Below are 20,478 nucleotides of genomic sequence, written 5' to 3' on the forward strand. Positions count from 1 at the left end.
TTGTGGGATTAACCCATATCTTGCCCAGCAAATGTCCTCAAAACTCTGGCGCCTGATAAAAGCATAGCCTAGTGTTACAGGCTAAGAGCTTTAACATACACAAAAACATAAAATAAAATTATAAAAACAACATTTTATTGTTAGAAACCCTGCCCACTACAGTACATTTATTTTAAACCACAAGTTTAAAAACTTTAAATATATATATATTTTTTTTATAATACATAAATAATTTTAATTTAAATTAATAAAAATATGTGGCGTATTTTTCAATTTTTTATTAGAGTTTTGGGTGTTTGGGGTGGGTTTCTCATTCATAATAATGGGAAGTCCAACTTGTGGAGTTCCCATTATTATGAATGAGAAAATACTGTACCTGATTGGCTGCCCAGAGCCATGTGACTGCAGTTCCCGCCCTGTGCATGTCCCGACGTGCATGCGGGGCGACGCGCAGTCAGTGACCTCAGGACCGGGATCTCGCGTGGGCGCAGCAGGAACGGGGGGGGTGGGCATCTTGTAAAGGTTTTGTACCCGATCGCCCGCGGGAAGCAGCGAACCGGGATTTCTGGGCCATCAATTTCTCCTCAAGAGGTACTAAGGTTTCAGCTGTTGCTCACTGGTTAGCACTCTCCCCTCTGAGTCGTCAAGGTCGTGTGTTTGAGTCCCACTCGATTGATGAGCAGGAAAAAATGGTAAAAAAAAACAAATTTAAAAGCTCTTTATCTGAATGCACGCAACATTCTGAACAAAATAGATGAGTTGACGGCACAAATAGATACAAATGGGTATGATCTGATAACCATTAAAGAGACGTGGTTGCAAGGTGACCAAAGCTGGGAACTAAATATTCAGGAGTATTTGACAATTTGGAAGGAGAGAGAGAAAGGAAAAGGAGGTGGGGTAGCACTGTTAATAAAGGATGAGATCAGTGCGTTAGTGAGAAACAATATTGGCTCAGAAGATCAAGATGTTGAATCAGTTTGGGTGGAGATAAGGAATAATAAGGGGAAAAAGTCACTGGCGGGTGTAGTCTATAGGCCCCCTAACAGTAGCTACACTGTTGGACGGAGTATAAATCCAGAAATAATGGAGGCTTGTAAAAAAAAAGGAACGGCAATAATCATGGTCGATTTTAACCTTCATATTGATTGGACAAAGCAAATTGGCCAGGATAGCCTTGAGGAGGAGTTCATAGAGTGTATCCGGCATAGTTTCCTTGAACAGTACGCTGCGGAACCAACCAGGGAGCAGGCTATCTTGGATCTGGTCCTGTGTAATGAAACAGGATTAATAAATGATCTCCTAGTAAAGGATCCTCTAGGAATGAGTGACCATAACATGATTGAATTTCAAATTCAGTTGGAGGATGAGAAAGTTGGATCTCTAACCAGTGTCCCAAGCTTAAATAAAGGAGACCACAAAGGTATGAAGACAGAGTTGGCTAAAGTGGACTGGGAAAATAGATTAAAGTGTGGGACAGTTGATGAGCAGTGGTGTACATTTAAGGAGATATTTCATAACTCGCAACAAAAATATAACCCACAAGATATCCACACTGTTACACCAGAAGCTTTGGCCTGGATATCCGACTGAGATATTGCCGTTTGATTTGGTTTTTTTGCCAGTACCATATAAAAGACGTGCTCCGAGACAGCGGGTCTACACTTTCTTCAAGTGCTTGCAGGAGTTTTGGATCAGTGATCTTATGCTAATATGCCAAGTGGCATCTATACACATCTGGAGATCATAATGGGTTTCTAAAGCCCCAGCATGTACAGGGGTTATAAGGCTGGGTGGATTTATTATTCAGAAAATAATTTTAGGATGTAATTTTCTGACCAGTTTCTGAAAATTCAATAGTTTAATATATGTCATGGTCGACAAACTGAACTTTAATTTCATCAAAGGGATCAAGGGGTATGGCGAGAAAGCAGGAAGGGGGTACTGAAGTTGCATGTTCAGCCATGAACTCATTGAATGGCGGTGCAGGCTAGAAGGGCTGAATGGCCTACTCCTGCACCTATTTTCTATGTTTCTATGTTTCTGAAGCTAATTAAATGTAAAGGAAGGTCTGGGCGGTGTAATAATATCAATGTCTTTAATGATAACTTTAATTTCTGCAGCTAAAAACTGGTCAAGGTATGATTGTAAGGTGTTGTAAATGTGTTTAATGTCGAATAAATCCAATTAAAAAATATATAACATGGGTAAGGTTCAACCTGTTGCCCATCAACACCCCCCCCCCAACAACGCAAGAGGGGGACCTGGGCCAAGGTCACTCCCCATCCCAAGACCCGGATCAGTCTTACTCCACAACCCACCCCAAGATCTAGATCAATCTTGCTCCGCAATGCCTAGCTGCTGGGTCTGTTTTCTTTGGAACAGAGGAGGCTGAGGGGAGACCTGATTGAGATGTATAAAATGATGAGGGACCTGGATAGAGAGGATAGGACGGACTTGTTTCTCTTGGCAGAGGGGTCAACAACCAGGGGGCATAGATTTAAAGCAATTGGGGGGAGGTTTAGAGGGGATTTGAGGGGAAATTTCTTCACCCAGAGGGTGGTGGGGGTCTGGAACTCACGGCCTGAAAGGGTGGTAGAGGCAGAAACCCTCACCACATTTAAAAAGTACTTGGATGTGTACCTGAAGTGCCGTAACCTGCAGGGCTACGGACCCAGAGCTGGAAAGTGGGATTAGGCTGGGTAGCTCTTTGTCAGCCGCGGACACGATGGGCCGAATGGCCTCCTTCCGTGCTGTAAATTTCTATGATTCTATGATCACAAGGCTCTGGTCTGCCAACCCTATCCAGAGCTTTTAATCTCCCAAACCTGGCTCCACAGTCTCAGCATTATGGCCCAGGGCCCGGCGATATTGCGAACTGAACAAGCAGATAAGGCGATCCTCTGGGTGAGTATATAACAGATCTTGCATCCAGTGCACAACTGTCACACCTCAAGTGTCACAAGTACAAAAGATGGAGAGAGACAGCCAATCATGTACTGCTGTTTATTCTGGCCTTGCTAACCAGGCTGCCCTCTCCGGCCAGGAGGGAGGAATTTACAGACAGCTGCCAATCTAGAGAAAGGGTCATTCGCCTTGAAGGGACACAGATTGAACTTGGTAGCAAAATAATATTTTATGCATTCGATGCACCTAGCACTTCTGTCCTGATAAAACAACTTCTCATTCTGCTCACAGTGAGAATCTCCTGTGGGGATTATTGTAAATGCAATATTTGTTACTTTTAACACTGTCTTCGTACTGTGAGCTCAAGCCTTATTTGAAGGCATGCCATGCATGGCTGTCAATCGAATTTTGTGACTAGACCATTTTATTGGAGAAGAAACAGAACATGCCAGTCAATTGCCCCAAGGTTTTACCCGTGGCCGGTCAATGAAGGTGAGCTTTAATATTCAACATGAAGACAAGAGTTGAGCGCTCAGAGACTTGCTCTGCAGAGCCATCTACTGGCCAGCAACTGCAACTACATTGTGACATTTGACGGACGTCAACGCAAAAAGTGTGACCAGAAATTGTGACAACAACAGCTTATATTTATACAGCGCCTTTAACATGCAGCTAAATGCCGTGTGAGGACAGTGTCAGGGACGATCAAGTCCGCTCCGACCGAATGGCCCCAGGCGCTGTCCCACAATGCCCCGCCTGCCAGTATCCACAACACCACTGCGCTCCGTGGGCTGGAGCAAATCCTCAGCAACACTGACCGTCCCGTTCACGGAGACTTGAAAAACCCTCCACCAAAGCGCTTAAAATGTCGCCGGCTGTTCTGGGAAACGGCGGCCAAACCCTGGAACATCTCACATCAACCAGCCCACTGAGATCTGTGGTCCTAGACCCTGGAACATCTCTCATCGACCGGCCCACTGAGATCTGTGGTCCTAGACCCTGGAACACCTCACATCAACTGGCCCACTGAGATCTGTGGTCCTAGACCCTGGAACATCTCTCATCGACCGGCCCACTGAGATCTGTGGTCCTAGACCCTGGAACACCTCACATCGACCGGCCCACTGAGATCTGTGGGTCCCAGACCCTGGAACATCTCACATCGACCGGCCCACTGAGATCTGTGGGTCCCAGACCCTGGAACACCTCACAGCGACTGGCCCACTGAGATCTGTGGTCCTAGACCCTGGAACATCTCACATCGACCGGCCCACTGAGATCTGTGGTCCTAGACCCTGGAACATCTCACATCGACCAGCCCACTGAGATCTGTGGTCCTAGACCCTGGAACATCTCACATCGACCGGCCCACTGAGATCTGTGGTCCTAGACCCTGGAACACCTCACATCGACCGGCCCACTGAGATCTGTGGTCCTAGACCCTGGAACATCTCACATCGACCGGCCCACTGAGATCTGTGGTCCTAAACCCTGGAACACCTCACATCGACCGGCCCACTGAGATCTGTGGCGGGACCCACCTTATTCCCCCACTCGGCCTCTCGGGAGGGACATCGAATGGAGAGACAAACTAGACGTCCCATTGTAAGCTTTTCCCGTCGTATGAAAGTAGTATTAACGTAGTAAAACATCCCCAGGCACTTCACAGCAGCGATTATCAAACAGAATTCGAAACTGAGCCACATAAGGAGATGTTAGAACAGCTGGTCACAGAGGTCGGTTTTAAGGAGTGTGTTAAAAGAGGAGACAGAGGTAGAGAGGTGGAGAGGTTTAGGGAGGGAGTTCCAGAGTTTGGGGCCCAGGCAGCTGAAGGCACGGCCACTGATGGTTGAGCGATTATAATCAGGGATGGTCAAGAATCCAGAGTTGTGGATGAGCCCAAGCTTACGAAGGATGTAAAGGTGGGAGGCTGGGCAGGAGAGCACTGGAATTGTCGAGTGTAGAGGTAACGAAGGATGAGGTGAGGTGGGGGCGGGCGATGTCACGGAGGTGGAAAGGGGCCGTCTAGGTAATGGGGAGGAGAGGGGGGGTCGGAAGCTGAGGGTTAAATACGTAGTGACAACAGGAAGTGAGGTTTACAGACAGGAAACGCGCCGAGGACACCCGATCGCCCCGTACCCACAATGCTTTCTCACTTACCGTATCTGGGAAAAAGCGGAAGCTGGTGAGCAGAAGAATCTGTGCCACGAGAATGGCAAAGGACAGGTTGGCGTGGATGTGGTAACGTTGGTTACGGATCGTGCTCACCGACCTGCCGATTGGTCAGAGATATAATATGAATGGACGCCAAATAACAGCATCAACTTCATTGAGCAACTCAATTATCCCAACATTGAGTGGACAGTGTGGTGGTCAGTTATAGAGCGAGCGGTAATGGCAGCAAGCAGATGTGGGATCATTGTATGTGCCGCGATCACCATATACCTCAACCAAACCACTGTAACAACAACTGGCATTTATATAGCACCGTTAACATAGTGAAACGTTCACAGCAGCAATTATCAGACAAAATCTGACCCCGAGCCACGTAAGGAGATATTAGGACAGGTGACCAAAAACTTGGTCAAAGAGGTCGGTGTTAAGGAGAGGTGGAGAGGTTTAGGGAGAGAGTCCCAGAGTTTAGAAACTCGGCAGCTGAAGACACGGCCGTTAATGGTGGGGCCATTAAAATCGGGGGATGCTCAAGGGGCCAGAATTGGAGGAGCGCAGACATCTCGGGGGGTTGTGGGGCTGGAGGAGATTACAGAGATAGGGAGGGGTGAGGGCCATGAAGGGATTTGAAAACAAGGATGAGAATTTTATATTTGAGTTGTTACCGGACCGGGAGCCAATGTCGGTCAGCGAGCACAGCGGGTAATGGGTGAGCGGGACTCTGTGCGAGTTAGGACACTGGGCAGTGAGCACAGGGGGTGATGGGTGTGCGGGACTCGGTGCGAGTTAGGACAGGGGGCAGCGAGCACAGGGGGAGATGGGTGAGTGGGACTCGGTGCGAGTTAGGACACGGGGCAGTGAGCACAGGGGGTGATGGGTGAGCGGGACTTGGTGTGAGTTAGGACACTGGGCAGTGAGCACAGGGGGTGATGGGTGAGCGGGACTGGGTGCGAGTTAGGACACGGGGCAGTGAGCACAGGGGGTGATGGGTGAGCGGGACTGGGTGCGAGTTAGGACACGGGGCAGTGAGCACAGGGGGTGATGGGTGAGTGGGACTCGGTGTGAGTTAGGACACGGGGCACAGGGGGTGATGGGTGAGCGGGACTTGGTGTGAGTTAGGACACGGGGCACAGGGGGTGATGGGTGAGCGGGACTTGGTGTGAGTTAGGACACGGGGCAGTGAGCACAGGGGGTGATGGGTGAGCGGGACTCGGTGTGAGTTAGGACACGGGGCAGTGAGCACAGGGGGTGATGGGTGAGCGGGACTCGGTGTGAGTTAGGACACGGGGCACAGGGGGTGATGGGTGAGCGGGACTTGGTGTGAGTTAGGACACGGGGCACAGGGGGTGATGGGTGAGCGGGACTCGGTGCGAGTTAGGACACGGGGCACAGGGGGTGATGGGTGAGCGGGACTCGGTGCGAGTTAGGACACGGGGCAGCGAGCACAGGGGGTGATGGGTGAGCGGGACTCGGTGCGAGTTAGGACACGGGGGCTGCCGAGTTTTGGATGAGCTCAAGGTTTGCAGTGGGAGGGCAGGTAGGAGATTAATGGAATCAGGGACGATGGAAATCGGTGATACAAACATGTCACTCAATATTCGGGAAGGGAAAAGACAATTAATGTCCCAGATATCAATCTTTCATCTGACTAAAGGTCCTATATCCAAAACATTAACCTGTCTTTTCTTCGCTGTTTTGACTGACCAGCTATGTGCTTCTACCCGACGTAAACTAGAGGTGATCCAAAACTCGGCTGTCCCGTGTCCTAACTCGCACCCAGTCCCACTCACCCATCAACCCCTGTGCTCACTGCCCCGTGTCCTAACTCGCACCAAGTCCCGCTCACCCATCACCCCCTGTGCTCACTGCCCCGTGTCCTAACTCGCACTGAGTACCGCTCACCCATCACCCCCTGTGCTCACTGCCCCGTGTCCTAACTCGCACCAAGTCCCACTCACCCATCACCCCCTGTGCTCACTGTCCCCGTGTCCTAACTCACACTGAGTACCGCTCACCCATCACCCCCTGTGCTCACTGCCCCGTGTCCTAACTCGCACCAAGTCCCGCTCATCCATCACCCCCTGTGCTCACTGTCCCCGTGTCCTAACTCGCACCAAGTCCCGCTCACCCATCACCCCGTGTGCTCGCTTCCCCCATGTCCTAACTCGCACCAAGTCCCGCTCATCCATCACCCCCTGTGCTCGCTGACCCCGTGTCCTAACTCGCACCCAGTCCCACTCACCCATCACCCCCTGTGCTCACTGCCCCGTGTCCTAACTCGCACCGAGTCCCGCTCACCCATCACCCCCTGTGTTCACTGCCCTGTGTCCTAACTCGCACCCAGTCCTGCTCACCCATCACCCCCTGTGCTCGCTGCCCCGTGTCCTAACTCGCACCCACTCCTGCTCACCCATCACCCCCTGTGCTCACTGTCCCAGTGTCCTAACTCGCACCAAGTCCCGCTCACCCATCACCCCCTGTGCTCGCTGCCCCGTGTCCTAACTCGCACCAAGTCCCGCTCACCCATCACCCCCTGTGCTCACTGCCCCGTGTCCTAACTCGCACTGAGTAACGCTCACCCATCACCCCCTGTGCTCACTGCCCCGTGTCCTAACTCGCACCAAGTCCCACTCACCCATCACCCCCTGTGCTCACTGTCCCCGTGTCCTAACTCGCACTGAGTACCGCTCACCCATCACCCCCTGTGCTCACTGCCCCGTGTCCTAACTCGCACCAAGTCCCGCTCATCCATCACCCACTGTGCTCACTGTCCCCGTGTCCTAACTCGCACCAAGTCCCGCTCACCCATCACCCCCTGTGCTCGCTGCCCCCGTGTCCTAACTCGCACCCAGTCCCACTCACCCATCACCCCCTGTGCTCACTGCCCCGTGTCCTAACTCGCACCGAGTCCCGCTCACCCATCACCCCCTGTGTTCACTGCCCTGTGTCCTAACTCGCACCCAGTTCTGCTCACCCATCACCCCCTGTGCTCACTGCCCCGTGTCCTAACTCGCACCCAGTCCTGCTCACCCATCACCCCCTGTGCTCACTGCCTCGTGTCCTAACTCGCACCAAGTCCCGCTCACCCATCACCCCCTGTGCTCACTGCCTCGTGTCCTAACTCGCACCAAGTCCCACTCACTCATCACCCTCTGTGCTCACTGCCCCGTGTCCTAACTCGCACCAAGTCCCGCTCACCCATCACCCCCTGTGCTCACTGCCTCGTGTCCTAACTCGCACCCAGTCCTGCTCACCCATTACCCCCTGTGCTCGCTGCCCCGTGTCCTAACTCGCACCCAGTCCTGCTCACCCATCACCCCCTGTGCTCACTGTCCCAGTGTCCTAACTCGCACCAAGTCCCTGTCACCCATCACCCCCTGTGCTCGCTGCCCCGTGTCCTAACTCGCACCAAGTCCCGCTCACCCATCACCCCCTGTGCTCACTGCCTCGTGTCCTAACTCGCACCAAGTCCCACTCACTCATCACCCTCTGTGCTCACTGCCCCGTGTCCTAACTCGCACCAAGTCCCGCTCACCCATCACCCCCTGTGCTCACTACCTCGTGTCCTAACTCGCACCGAGTCCCACTCACTCATCACCCTCTGTGCTCACTGCCCCGTGTCCTAACTCGCACCAAGTCCCGCTCACCCATCACCCCCTGTGCTCACTGCCCCGTGTCCTAACTCGCACCCAGTCCCGTTCACCCATCACCCCCTGTGCTCACTGACCCGTGTCCTAACTCGCACCGAGTCCCGATCACCCATCACTCCCTGTGCTCACTGCTCCGTGTCCTAACTCACACCCAGTCCCGCTCACCCATCACCCGCTGTGCTCACTGACCTACATTGGCAATGCTCTGTGGAACTGATTGGATCGCTCTGTCACAGAGCTGGCACAAGAACGATGGGCCGATTAACCTCCATTTGTGCTGTATCATCCTATGATTCTATAATTCACAGAGACAGAGCAGAAAGACTAGGAGTGGGTGTAGCCTTTTATGTGAAACAGAACCTGATTATTTGGTCTGTCCAGTGTGGATCAGGTGGAAATCCTGTGGATGAGGATGCGAGAGATGAGAGGAGGAAATGGAACTGTGAAGATCTGCGATCGATTGCCAGATCAGAAGGGAAGGATTGGACCATGAGCTCTGTAGTAAACATTACATCCATAGGCCAGGCCCCCGAAGAAGGTGGTTCAATAGAGAATACTGAGTGTCAGCGAATAACACATCATCATCATAGGCAGTCCCTCGGAATCGAGGAAGACTTGCTTCCACTCTAAAAGTGAGTTCTCAGGTGACTGAACAGTCCAATACAGGAATTACAGTCTCTGTCACAGGTGGGACAGACAGTGGTTGAGGGAAGGGGTGGGTGGGACTGGTTTGCCGCACGCTCCTTCCGCTGCCTGCGCTTGGTTTCTGCATGCTCTCGGCGACGAGACTTGAGGTGCTCAGCGACCTCCCGGAAGCACTTCCTCCACTTAAGGCGGTCTTTGGCCGGGGACTCCCAGGTGTCGGTGGGGATGTTGCACTTTATCAGGGAGGCTTTGAGGGTGTCCTTGTAACGTTTCCTCTGCCCACCTGGGGCTCGCTTGCCGTGAAGGAGTTCCGAGTAGAGCACTTGCTTTGGGAGTCTTGTGTCGAACATGCGGACAATGTGGCCCGCCCAACGGAGCTGGTCGAGTGTGGTCAGTGCTTCGATGCTGGGGATGTTGGCCTGATGGAGAACACAGACCTTGGTGCGTCTGTCCTCCCAGGGGGTTTGTAGGATCTTGCGGGGACATCGTTGGTGGTATTTCTCCAGCGATTTGAGGTGTCTACTGTATATGGTCCATGTCTCTGAGCCATACGGAGGGCGGGTATCACTACAGCCCTGTAGACCATGAGCTTGGTGCCAGATTTGAGGGCCTGGTCTTCGAACACTCTCCTCCTCTGATGACCGAAGGCTGAGCTGGTGCACTGGAGGCGGTGTTGGACCTCGTCGTTGATGTCTGCCCTCGCTGATAATAGGCTCCTGAGGTATGGAAAATGGTCCTCGTTATCGAGGGTCGCGCCGTGGACCTTGCTGACTGGGGCGTAGTGCTGTGAGGCGGGGTCAGGTTGGTGGAGGATCTTTGTCTTACGGATGTTTAGTGTAAGGCCCATGCTTTCATGCGCCTCGGTGAAGATGTTGAAGATGACTTGGAGTTCAGCCTCCGAGTGTGCGCAGACGCAGGCGCCGTCCGTGTACTGTAGCTCGACGACAGAGGTTGGGGTGATCTTGGACCTGGCCTGGAGACGGCGAAGGTTGAACAGGTTCCCGCTGGTTCTGTAGTTTAGTTCCACTCCAGCAGGGAGCTTGTTGACTGTGAGGTGGAGCATGGCGGCGAGAAAGATTGAGAAGAGGGTTGGGGCGATGACGCAGCCCTGTTTGACCTCAGTCCAGGGTCTGTAATGGATCCATTGGTCAGGATCACGGCCTGCATGCCGTCGTGGAGCAGGCAGAGGATGGTGACAAACTTTTGGGGGCAGCCGAAACAGAGGAGGACGCTCCATAGACCCTCGCGGTTGACAGTGTCGAAGGCCTTTGTAAGATCGAAGAAGACCATGTACAAGGGCTGGCGCTGCTCCCTGCACTTTTTCTGCATCTGTCGCGCTGCAAAGATCATGTCCGTTGTGCCCCGTAGGGGACGAAATCCGCTCTGTGACTCCGGGAAGAGTTCCTCGGCCACAGGGAGAAGACGGTTGAGGAGGATTCAGCGATGACCTTCCCAGTGGCTGATAGCAGGGAGATTCCTCAGTAGTTGCTGCAGTCGGACTTGTCCCTTTTTTAAAGATGGTCACGATTACTGCATCTCAGATCCCCCGGCATGCTCTCCTCCTTCCAGATAAGAGAGATGAGGTCATGAATCCGCGCCAATAGTGCCTCTCCGCCATATTTTAGTGCCTCGGTGGGGATTCCATCTGCTTCTGGTGCCTTGTTGTTCTTGAGCTGGTGGATGGCCTTTTCTACCTTGTGCTGGGCTGGGGTTGTGCTGAGATGGTGGCAGGCAGCATGCTGCGGGATGGAGTCGAGGACACTCGAGTCAAAGGCAGAGTCTCGATTGAGGAGATCTTCGAAGTGCTCCTTCCAGCGGGCCCTGACTGCCTCGGTGTCCTTGATGAGTTTCTCTCCATTCTTGGCCAGCAGTGGGGTGGGGCCTTGTGTGCTTGGGCTGTAGGTGGCCTTGACTGCGGTGAAGAATCCTCGCACATCATGGCTGTCGGCCAGCTGCTGGATCTCCTGTGCTTTCTCCATTCACCATCTATTCTTTAGGTCGCGGGTTTTTTGTTGGACCTCGGCCTTAAGCCGTCTGTAGAGCTGCTTTGCTGCTCCCCCTGGTCATTCTCATCAAACCAGTCTTGGTGTTGCCTCGATGAGTGACCGAGCATCTCTTCGCAGGCACTGGTTATGGTTATGATAGCGTGTGTGAGCAATGTGAGCCGTGCCGTGTGTGGAGGGTAGCGAGCTCGGGAGGAACAGGGGACGTTGGGCCTCCGGTTCCCAAAGCTCTCCCCCACTGGGGGTTTTCCCCGCCTCGTGTCTGGGTCTGTTGTAGACTCACTGATAGAGATTGATCGCTGTGATTGGTCAACAACTCCAGTATCGGTGGATCGTGGGAGTCCCGGGAACATAGGAACAGGAGGAGGTCGTTCAGCCCCTCGAGCCTGTTCCGCCATTCAGTAAGATCAGGGCTGATCTGTGTCGCAGCTCCATCTACTCTCCTTGGTTGCGTATCCCTAACACCCTTACCCCCCCAAAAAATCTACCAATCTCAGTTTTGAAATTTCGAATTGACCCCCAGCCTCAACAGCTTTTGGGGGGAGAGAGTTCCCGATTCCCACTGCCCTTTGTGTGAAGAAGTGCTTCCTGACATCACCCCTGAACAGCCTGGCTCTAACTTTAAGGTCCTGCCCCTTGTTCTGGACTCCCCCCACCAGGGGGAATAGGTTCTCTCTATCCGCTCCATCAACTCCTTGAATCACCTTAAACACCTCGAATAGACCACCAGGCTGGCAGAAGCTGAATTAGATTGATCTCATCTTCTCTTGTCTAGCAAGCTCTACGTTCCCAAGTTAAGAGAAGCACATGGAGGAACAGATGAAGCTGATATGAGTGATTTCAATTTACCCGGAACAGATTGGGAAATCTACAAAGGAGGGGAGACATGACCTTCGACCCAAGATTAGATTGTTACATGGAACAATTGACCAATGAACCCCTGTGAGCAGAGACACTATTGGACCAGGAGATTGTAGAGCAAGTCAGGGCCCAGTGACCACAATTTGCTGGAGGTTAAGGTTAGGCCAATGGTGGAATAGAGAGAGGGCAGAATACAAGTATTCAACACTAGAAAGGCAGGTTTGGAGAGGATCAGAGCGGAGCTCGGGAAACTGGACAAGGTATTGCAGACTGTCCCAAGACTAAAATACTCGAGATAAAATACCAATCATAGAATCATAAACATTTACAGCACAGAAGGAGGCCATTCGGCCCATTGTGTCCGTGCCGGCCGACCAAGAGCTACCCAGCCTAATCCCACTTTCCCGCTCTCGGTCTGTAGCCCTGTAGGTTACGGCACTTCAGGTGCACATCCAAGTACTTTTTAAATGTGGTGAGGGTTTCTGCCTCTACCACCCTTTCAGGCCGTGAGTTCCAGACCCCCACCGCGCTCTGGGTGAAGAAATTTCCCCTCAAATCCCCTCTAAACCTCCCCCCAATTACTTTCAATCTATGCCCCCTGGTTGTTGACCCCTCTGCCAAGGGAAACAGGTCCTTCCTATCTACTCTATCCAGGCCCCTCATAATTTTATACACCTCAATAAGGTCACCCCTCAGCCTCCTCTGTTCCAAAGAAACCAACCCCAGCCTATCCAATCTTTCCTCATAGCTAAAATTCTCCAGTCCAGGCAACATCTTCGCAAATCTTCTCTGTACCCTCTCTAGTGCAATCACATCTTTCCTGTAATGTGGTGACCAGAACTGCACGCAGTACTCCAGCTGTGGTCTAACCAGTGTTTTATACAGTTCAAGCATATCCTCCCTGATCTTATATTCTATGCCTTGGCTAATAAAGGCAAGCATTCCGTATACCTTCTTAATCACCTTATCTACCTGGCCTGCTACCCTCAGGGATCTGTGGACCTGCACTCCCAGGTCCCTTTGTTCCTCTACACTTCCCAGTGTCCTACCATTTAATGTGTATTCCCTTGCCTTGTTAGCCCTCCCCAAATGCATTACCTCACACTTCTCCGGATTAAATTCCATTTGCCACTGTTCTGCCCACCTGACCAGTACATTGATATCTTCCTGCAGTCTGCAGCTTTCTGCTTTACCAACAACCACACGGCCGATTTTAGTATCATCTGCAAACTTCTTAATCATACCCCCAACATTGAAGTCTAAATCATTGATATATACCACAAAAAGCAAGGGACCCAGCACTGAGCCCTGTGGAACCCCACTGGATACATCCTTCCAGTCACAAAAACACCCATCGACCATTACCCTTTGCCTCCTGCCTCTGAGCCAATTTTGGATCCAACTTGCCACTTTGCCCTGGATCCCATGGGCTTTTACATTTGTGACCAGTCTGCCATGTGGGACCTTATCAAAAGCTTTGCTACAATCCATATACACTACATCATGCACACTGCCCTCATCGACCCTCCTGGTTACCTCCTCGAAAAATTCACTCAAGTTAGTCAGACACGACCTTCCCTTAACAAATCCGTGCTGACTGTCCTTGATTAATCCGTGTCTTTCCAAATGAAGATTTATCCTGTCCCTCAGAATTTTTCCACCACCGAGGTTAGGCTGACTGGCCTGTAATTACTCGGTCTATCCCTTTCTCCCTTTTTAAACAATGGTACCACGTTAGCAGTCCTCCAGTCCTCCGGCACCACACCTGTAGCCAGAGAGGATTGGAAAATGATAGTCAGAGCCTCTGCTATTTCCTCTCTTGCTTCACTCAACAGCCTGGGATACATGTCATCTCGGCCTGCGGACTTATCCACTTTCAAAGATGCTAAGCCCCTTAATAGTTCCTCTCTCACTGTGTTTATTTCATCCAATATTTCACTCTCTTCTCCCTGATTGCAAAGTCTGCATCGCCCTCTCTTTTGTGAAAACAAACGCAAAGTGTTCATTAAGAGCCATACCCACATCTTCCACCTCCACATAGGTTACCTTTATGGTCTCTAATAGGCCCTACTCTTTCTTTAGTTATCCTCTTGCTCTCAATGTATTTATAAAACATCTTTCGGTTTTCCTTGACTTTATTTGCTAATATTCTTTCATGCTCTCTCTTTGCTTTCCTAATGTCCTTTTTAATTTCCCCCTAGCACTCTCTATATTCCTCTAGAGTCTCTGCAGTATTTAGCTCTCGGTATCTGTCATAAGCCTCCCTTTTTTTCTTTATCCTCTCCTGTATGTCCCTCGACATCCAGGGGGCTCTAGATTTGTTAGTCCCACCCTTTTTCTTTCGGGGAACATACTTGCTCTGTACCCTCTGGATCTCCTCCTTGAATGCCTCCCACTGCTCTGACACTGATTTACCTTCAAGTCGCCGTTTCCAGTCCACTTTGGCCAAATCCCATCTCAGCTCAGCAAAATTGTCTTTCCCCCAATTGAGAACTTTTATTCCTGGCCTATCCGTGTCCTTTTCCATAACTACCCTAAATGTAACTGAATTATGATCACTAGTGCCTGAATGCTCTCCCACTGATACCCCTTCCACCTGCCCAGCTTCATTCCCTAAACCTAAGTCCAGAACCACCCCCTCCTGTGTTGGGCTTGTTACGTACCAAGACTGAAACTGGAATAAAAACAAGATCGAGGTGCGTAATACGCTGGCCCAGAAAACTCAAACAGAAAATAAGGTTCGGAAACCAGGGATTATTCAACAACAGATATTGAGGAGGTACGACAGGAAGTGTCAGTGTTAGTGACAGCTCCTGAAGGAGACGTTACCAAGCGATAATAAATTAGCAAAATGCAGCTTGTGCTGTGTTCGTGGCCCAGACTGAGGGCAGGGTCCCAGGGCAGGGGAGAAGGGGTGTTGGGGGGGGAGGGTGTTTGGTGATGTAGGGGTTTATATCTCTCAGGCCCTGGGAGGAATCACTACTGATCATTTCTGTCCTCGTCCCACAAAATCAGCCATTGCTGTGGTTGCCTCAGTGATGGGCTCTGTGTCAGTCGGCACCGCGACCCTGATTGGTCAGAAGATATTTCACCATCAGCAGGAGCTCGATTCTGTCCGTAGCTGATATAGTCTCTCACACACACTCACGCTCACTCACACATACACACACACACACTCTCACTCTCACACACACTCACACACTCACACTCACACACAAACTCTCTCACACACATTCTCACACACACACACACACACACTCTCACTCTCTCACACACACACACATACGCTCACACACACATACACACACACTCTCACTCTCTCACACACACACACACTCTCACTCTCACACACACATACTCTCACACACACACACACACACACATACTCTCACACACACACACACACACACTCACACGCTCACTCTCACACACACACACACATTCTCACACACACACACACTCTCACGCACACAGACACTCACACACACTCCAACACTCACGCACATTCACACACATATTCTCTCACACACACTCACATACACACACTCATACACACTCGCGCACACTCACTCACACTCTCTCACACTCACGCACACTCTCATACACAGTCACACACACACAGAGGTTCAGGGTGGGGGGAGCGGGGCGGGGAGACTGGGGAGCGGGGCGGAGGGAGCGGGGAGCAGAGCGGGGCAGGAAGAGGAGGGAGCGGGGCGGAGAGAGGGGGCGGGAGAGGGGGGTGGGGGGGAGTGAGAGCGGGGAGAGAGGGGAGCACGGAGGGGGGGGGGAGAGGGGGCGCGGGAATTGGGGCGGGGAGAGGGGGCAGGGAGTGGGGGGGAGAGAGGGGTGGGGAGCGGAGCAGGAAGAAGGGGGCGGGGAGAGGGGGAGCGTAGGGGCGGGGGGGAGAGGGGGTGGGGGAGAGGGGGAGGGCGGGGGGGAGAGGGGGTGGGGGAGAGGGAAAGCGCGGGGTCAGGGGGGGAGAGGGGGTGGGGGAGAGGGGGAGCGCGGGGGGCAGGGGGGGAGAGGGGGTGTGGAGTGGGGCCGGGCGGGGGAGAGGGGGACCGCGGGGGGCAGGGGGGGGAGAGGGGGTGGGAGTGGGGCCGGGCGGGGGAGAGGGGGACCGCGGGGGGCAGGGGGGGAGAGGGGGTGTGGAGTGGGGCCGGGCGGGGGAGAGGGGGACCGCGGGGGGCAGGGGGGGAGAGGGGGTGGGGAGTGGGGCCATGCGGGGGAGCGCGGAGGGGTGAGGGGGTGGGGGAGAGGGGGTGGGGAGTGGGGCCATGCGGGGGAGAGGGGGAGCGCGGGGGGAGAGGGGGTGGGGAGTGGGGCCGGGCGGGGGAGAGGGGGTGGGGAGTGGGGCCGGGCGGGGGAGAGGGGGAGCGCGGGGGGAGAGGGGGGTGGGGAGTGGGGCCGGGCGGGGGAGAGGGGGTGGGGAGTGGGGCCGGGCGGGGGAGAGGGGGTGGGGAGTGGGGCCGGGCGGGGGAGAGGGGGAGCACGGGGGGGGGGAGGGGCAGAGACTGCAGGGGCTACTCACGAGAGCACGGCGAAGATGATGAGGGTGACGGTCAGGCAGACGATGGAGAGGGAGCAGCCCACGTATGTGATGCCGAGAGCGCCACCTGGTGTACCTGCTGCAGCTGTTCAGGACGAGAGCAGAAAGACAAGAAACAAATGGTCATCAGCGACAACAACAACTTTATTTATATAGCGCCTATACCGTAGTGACACATCCCCAAGGTCTTCACAGGCAACAGACACACAGAAAACACCAATCCACAGCTGCGGTTTCGATCACTGGTCTAGATGGTGGCAACTTCCTTATCAGGCTCAGGTTTTTTTAAAACCACCATTACTCAGGAATCCCACAGAAGAGCAGGGGATTTCTTCCCGGTGTCCTGGGGCCAATATTTATCCCTCAATCAACGTCACAGATGATCTGGGTCATTATCTCCTAAGAACGTAAGAACTAGGAGCAGGAGTCGGCCATTCGGCCCCTCGAGCCTGCTCCTGCCATTCAATGAGATCACGGCTGATCTTCGACCTCAACTCCACTTTCCCGCCCGATCCCCAGATCCCTCGATTCCCCGAGAGACCAACCTTGAATATACTCAACGACTGAGCCTCCACAGCCCTCTGGGGCAGAGATTCACCACCCTCTGAGTGAAGAAATTCCTCCTCATCTCAGTCCTAAATGGCCGACCCCTTATCCTGAGACTGTGACCCCTGGTTCTAGACTCCCCAGCCCGGGGGGAAACATCCTCCCTGCATCTACCCTGTCAAGCCCCCTCAGAATCTGGTATGTTTCAATTAGATCACCTCTCTAAACTCCAGAAAGTATGGGCCCATTCTACACAATCTATCATCATAAGACAGCCCTCTCACCCCAGGAATCAATCTAGTGAACCTCCGTTGTACCCCTCCAAGGCAAGTATATCCCTCCTTAGATAAGGAGACCGAAACTGTGCGCAGTACTCCGGGTGTGGGCTCACCAAGGCCCTATATAAATGCAGTAAAACTTCCTTACTCTTGTAGACCAACCCCTTGCAACAAACACAGCCCAAGTCCCGAGTCTGAGTCCGAGCTGAGTGAAGGGAGAGACTGGCAGGGAGAGCGAGATTGGTCTGAACGCTGGATTCACATTGCGCACGTTTACTGTCAGTGCAAAGTGCTTGACATTCGGGTCAGCAAACCGCGGACATCACCCGGGAGTCTCCAGACATTGAAGACTAATCACGTGCTGCAAAATGTTTTTTTTTTCCTTTTCCCTTCAACACTTTTATAAAAGAAAAAAAGAAAGACTTGCATTTATATAGCGCCTTTCACGGCCACCGGATGTCTCGAAGCACTTTACAGCCAATGAAGTACTTTTGGAGTGCAGTCACTGTTGTAATGTGGGAAACGCGGCAGCCAATTAGCGCACAGCAAGCTCCCACACACAGCAATGTGACAATGACCAGATAATCTGTTTTAGTGATGTTGGTTGAGGGATAAATATTGGCCCCAGGACACCGGGGATAACTCCCCCTGCTCTTCTTCGAAATAGTGCCATGGGATCTTTTATGTCCACCTGAGAGAGCAGGGCGCAGGGCCTCTGTTTAACGTCTCATCCGAAAGATGGCACCTCCGACAGTGTAGCACTCCCTCAGTACTGCCCCTCTGACAGTGCAGCTCTCCCTCAATACTGCCCCTCCGACAGTGCGGCACTCCCTCAGTACTGCCCCTCCAACAATGTGGCACTCCCTCAGTACTGCCCCTCCGACAGTGCGGCACTCCCTCAGTACTGCCCCTCCAACAATGCGGCACTCCCTCAGTACTGCCCCTCCGACAGTGCGGTGCTCCCTCAGTACTGCCCTCCGACAGTGGCGGCACTCCCTCAGTACTGCCCCTCCGACAGTGCAGCACTCCCTCAGTACTGCCCCTCTGACAGTGCGGCGCTCCCTCAGCACTGCCCCTCTGACAGTGCGGCACTCCCTCAGTACTGCCCCTCCGACAGTGCAGCACTCCCTCAGTACTGCCCCTCCGACATTGCGGTGCTCCCTCAGTACTGCCCCTTCGACAGTGCGGCGCTCCCTCAGCACTGCCCCTCGGACAGTGCGGCACTCCCCTCACTACTGCCCCTCCGACAGTGCAGCACTCCCTCAGTACTGCCCCTCCGACAGTGCAGCACTCCCTCAGTACTGCCCCTCCGACAGTGCGGCACTCCCTCAGTACTGCCCCTCCGACAGTGCGGCACTCCCTCAGTACTGCCCCTCCGACAGTGCGGCACTCCCTCAGTACTGCCCCTCCGACAGTGCGGCACTCCCTCAGTACTGCCCCTCCGACAGTGCGGCACTCCCTCAGTACTGCCCCTCCGACAGTGCGGCATTCCCTCAGTACTGCCCCTCCGACAGTGCGGCACTCCCTCAGTACTGCCCCTCCGACAGTGCAGCACTCCCTCATTACTGCCCCTCCAACAGTGCAGCACTCCCTCAGTACTGCCCCTCCTACAGTGCGGCACTCCCTCAGTACTGCCCCTCCGACAGTGCAGCACTCCCTCCGTACTGCCCCTCCTACAGTGCGGCACTCCCTCAGTACTGCCCCTCCGACAGTGCGGTGCTCCCTCAGTACTGCCGCTCCGACAGTGCGGCACTCCCTCAGTACTGCCCCTCCGACAGTGCGGCGCTCCCTCAGTACTGCCCCTCCGACAGTGCGGTGCTCCCTCAGTACTGCCCCTCCGACAGTGCAGCACTCCCTCGGTACTGCCCCTCCGACAGTGCGGCGCTCCCTCAGTACTGCACCTCCGACAGTGCAGCACTCCCTCGGTACTGCTCCTCCGACAGTGCAGCACTCCCTCGGTACAGGGACAGAGCGAGGCGGGGTGGGGTGGGTGGGGTGGGAGATCATGCGATGGAACCACCAGGAATAGGTGGAAACGGAGTTGGTAACCATTCACAGAGTCACAGAATGGTCACAGCGCAGAAGGCCATCGAGCCCTTTCCCTGCTGAATTGGTGGTGTGACAGCGTAGTAACGGGCTGGATCGGACCGAGGAAGGGTAGCGAGTTTGGCAAAGTCACAGGTCGGCCTTCCCCAATCAATCACAGGTTCTGCTCCCGATACAGTCTTCCCCTCCATTCCTCATTCGCAGATTTTAGAATCAGCTGCTTAGTTTCCTTCAAATCTGAAGTGCAAGAGTCCGGTCGAGGAATTCCTGTAAAGCTGCGTACAATTTCCCACACCAGAGATTTAGGGATGGTGGATATTTAGCGACCGAGAATTGTTTGAGGTTCTCGGAAGGCTTGTTTATGGATTCTGGATTTTTCCATTACCCGGTCTTATCATCTGTTCAGGTCATACCATTCTAACGAGGACTCATTAACTTTAACACCCCATTGATTATCTCTGACACACCTCCCCATTAGCAGCAGTGTAATATAATTAGAGCCAGGCCGTTCAGGGGTGATGTCAGGAAGGGCTGCTTCACACAGAGGGCAGGGAAAACTGTGACTTCCTCCCGCAAAAGCCTGTGGGTCCTGGGGGCCAATTGGAGCTTCCAAGACTGAGATCGGTAGATTTCTGTTGGGTCAGAGGATCGAGTGACATGGAGCTAAAGGCGGGTGAATGGGGTTGAGGTACAGAGCAGCAGTGATCTGATCAAATGGCAGACTCGAGAGGCTGAATGGCCTTCTATTCCTAATCTTCCTGTCGTGTTGCGTTACCCAGTCTGACAGTCCTGCCCGATTAAACCACTGGGGTAAATTCTCC

At 53.4% G+C, this 20,478-nt stretch overlaps 1 protein-coding gene across 1 annotated transcript in view; it reads right to left on the reverse strand.

The window, feature by feature from the left end:
- adgrd1 (adhesion G protein-coupled receptor D1) overlaps positions 1-20,478 on the reverse strand; it is a 344,020-nt gene that overhangs the window by 156,314 nt on the left and 167,228 nt on the right. Inside the window, 3 exon segments of the mRNA XM_070886412.1 lie at positions 5,068-5,179; positions 16,770-16,842; positions 16,845-16,872. Of these exon segments, the coding sequence (XP_070742513.1) occupies positions 5,068-5,179; positions 16,770-16,842; positions 16,845-16,872 (213 nt within the window).

The sequence above is a fragment of the Pristiophorus japonicus genome, chromosome 8, assembly GCF_044704955.1.
Source record: "Pristiophorus japonicus isolate sPriJap1 chromosome 8, sPriJap1.hap1, whole genome shotgun sequence".
Taxonomy (NCBI): Eukaryota; Metazoa; Chordata; class Chondrichthyes; family Pristiophoridae; genus Pristiophorus; species Pristiophorus japonicus.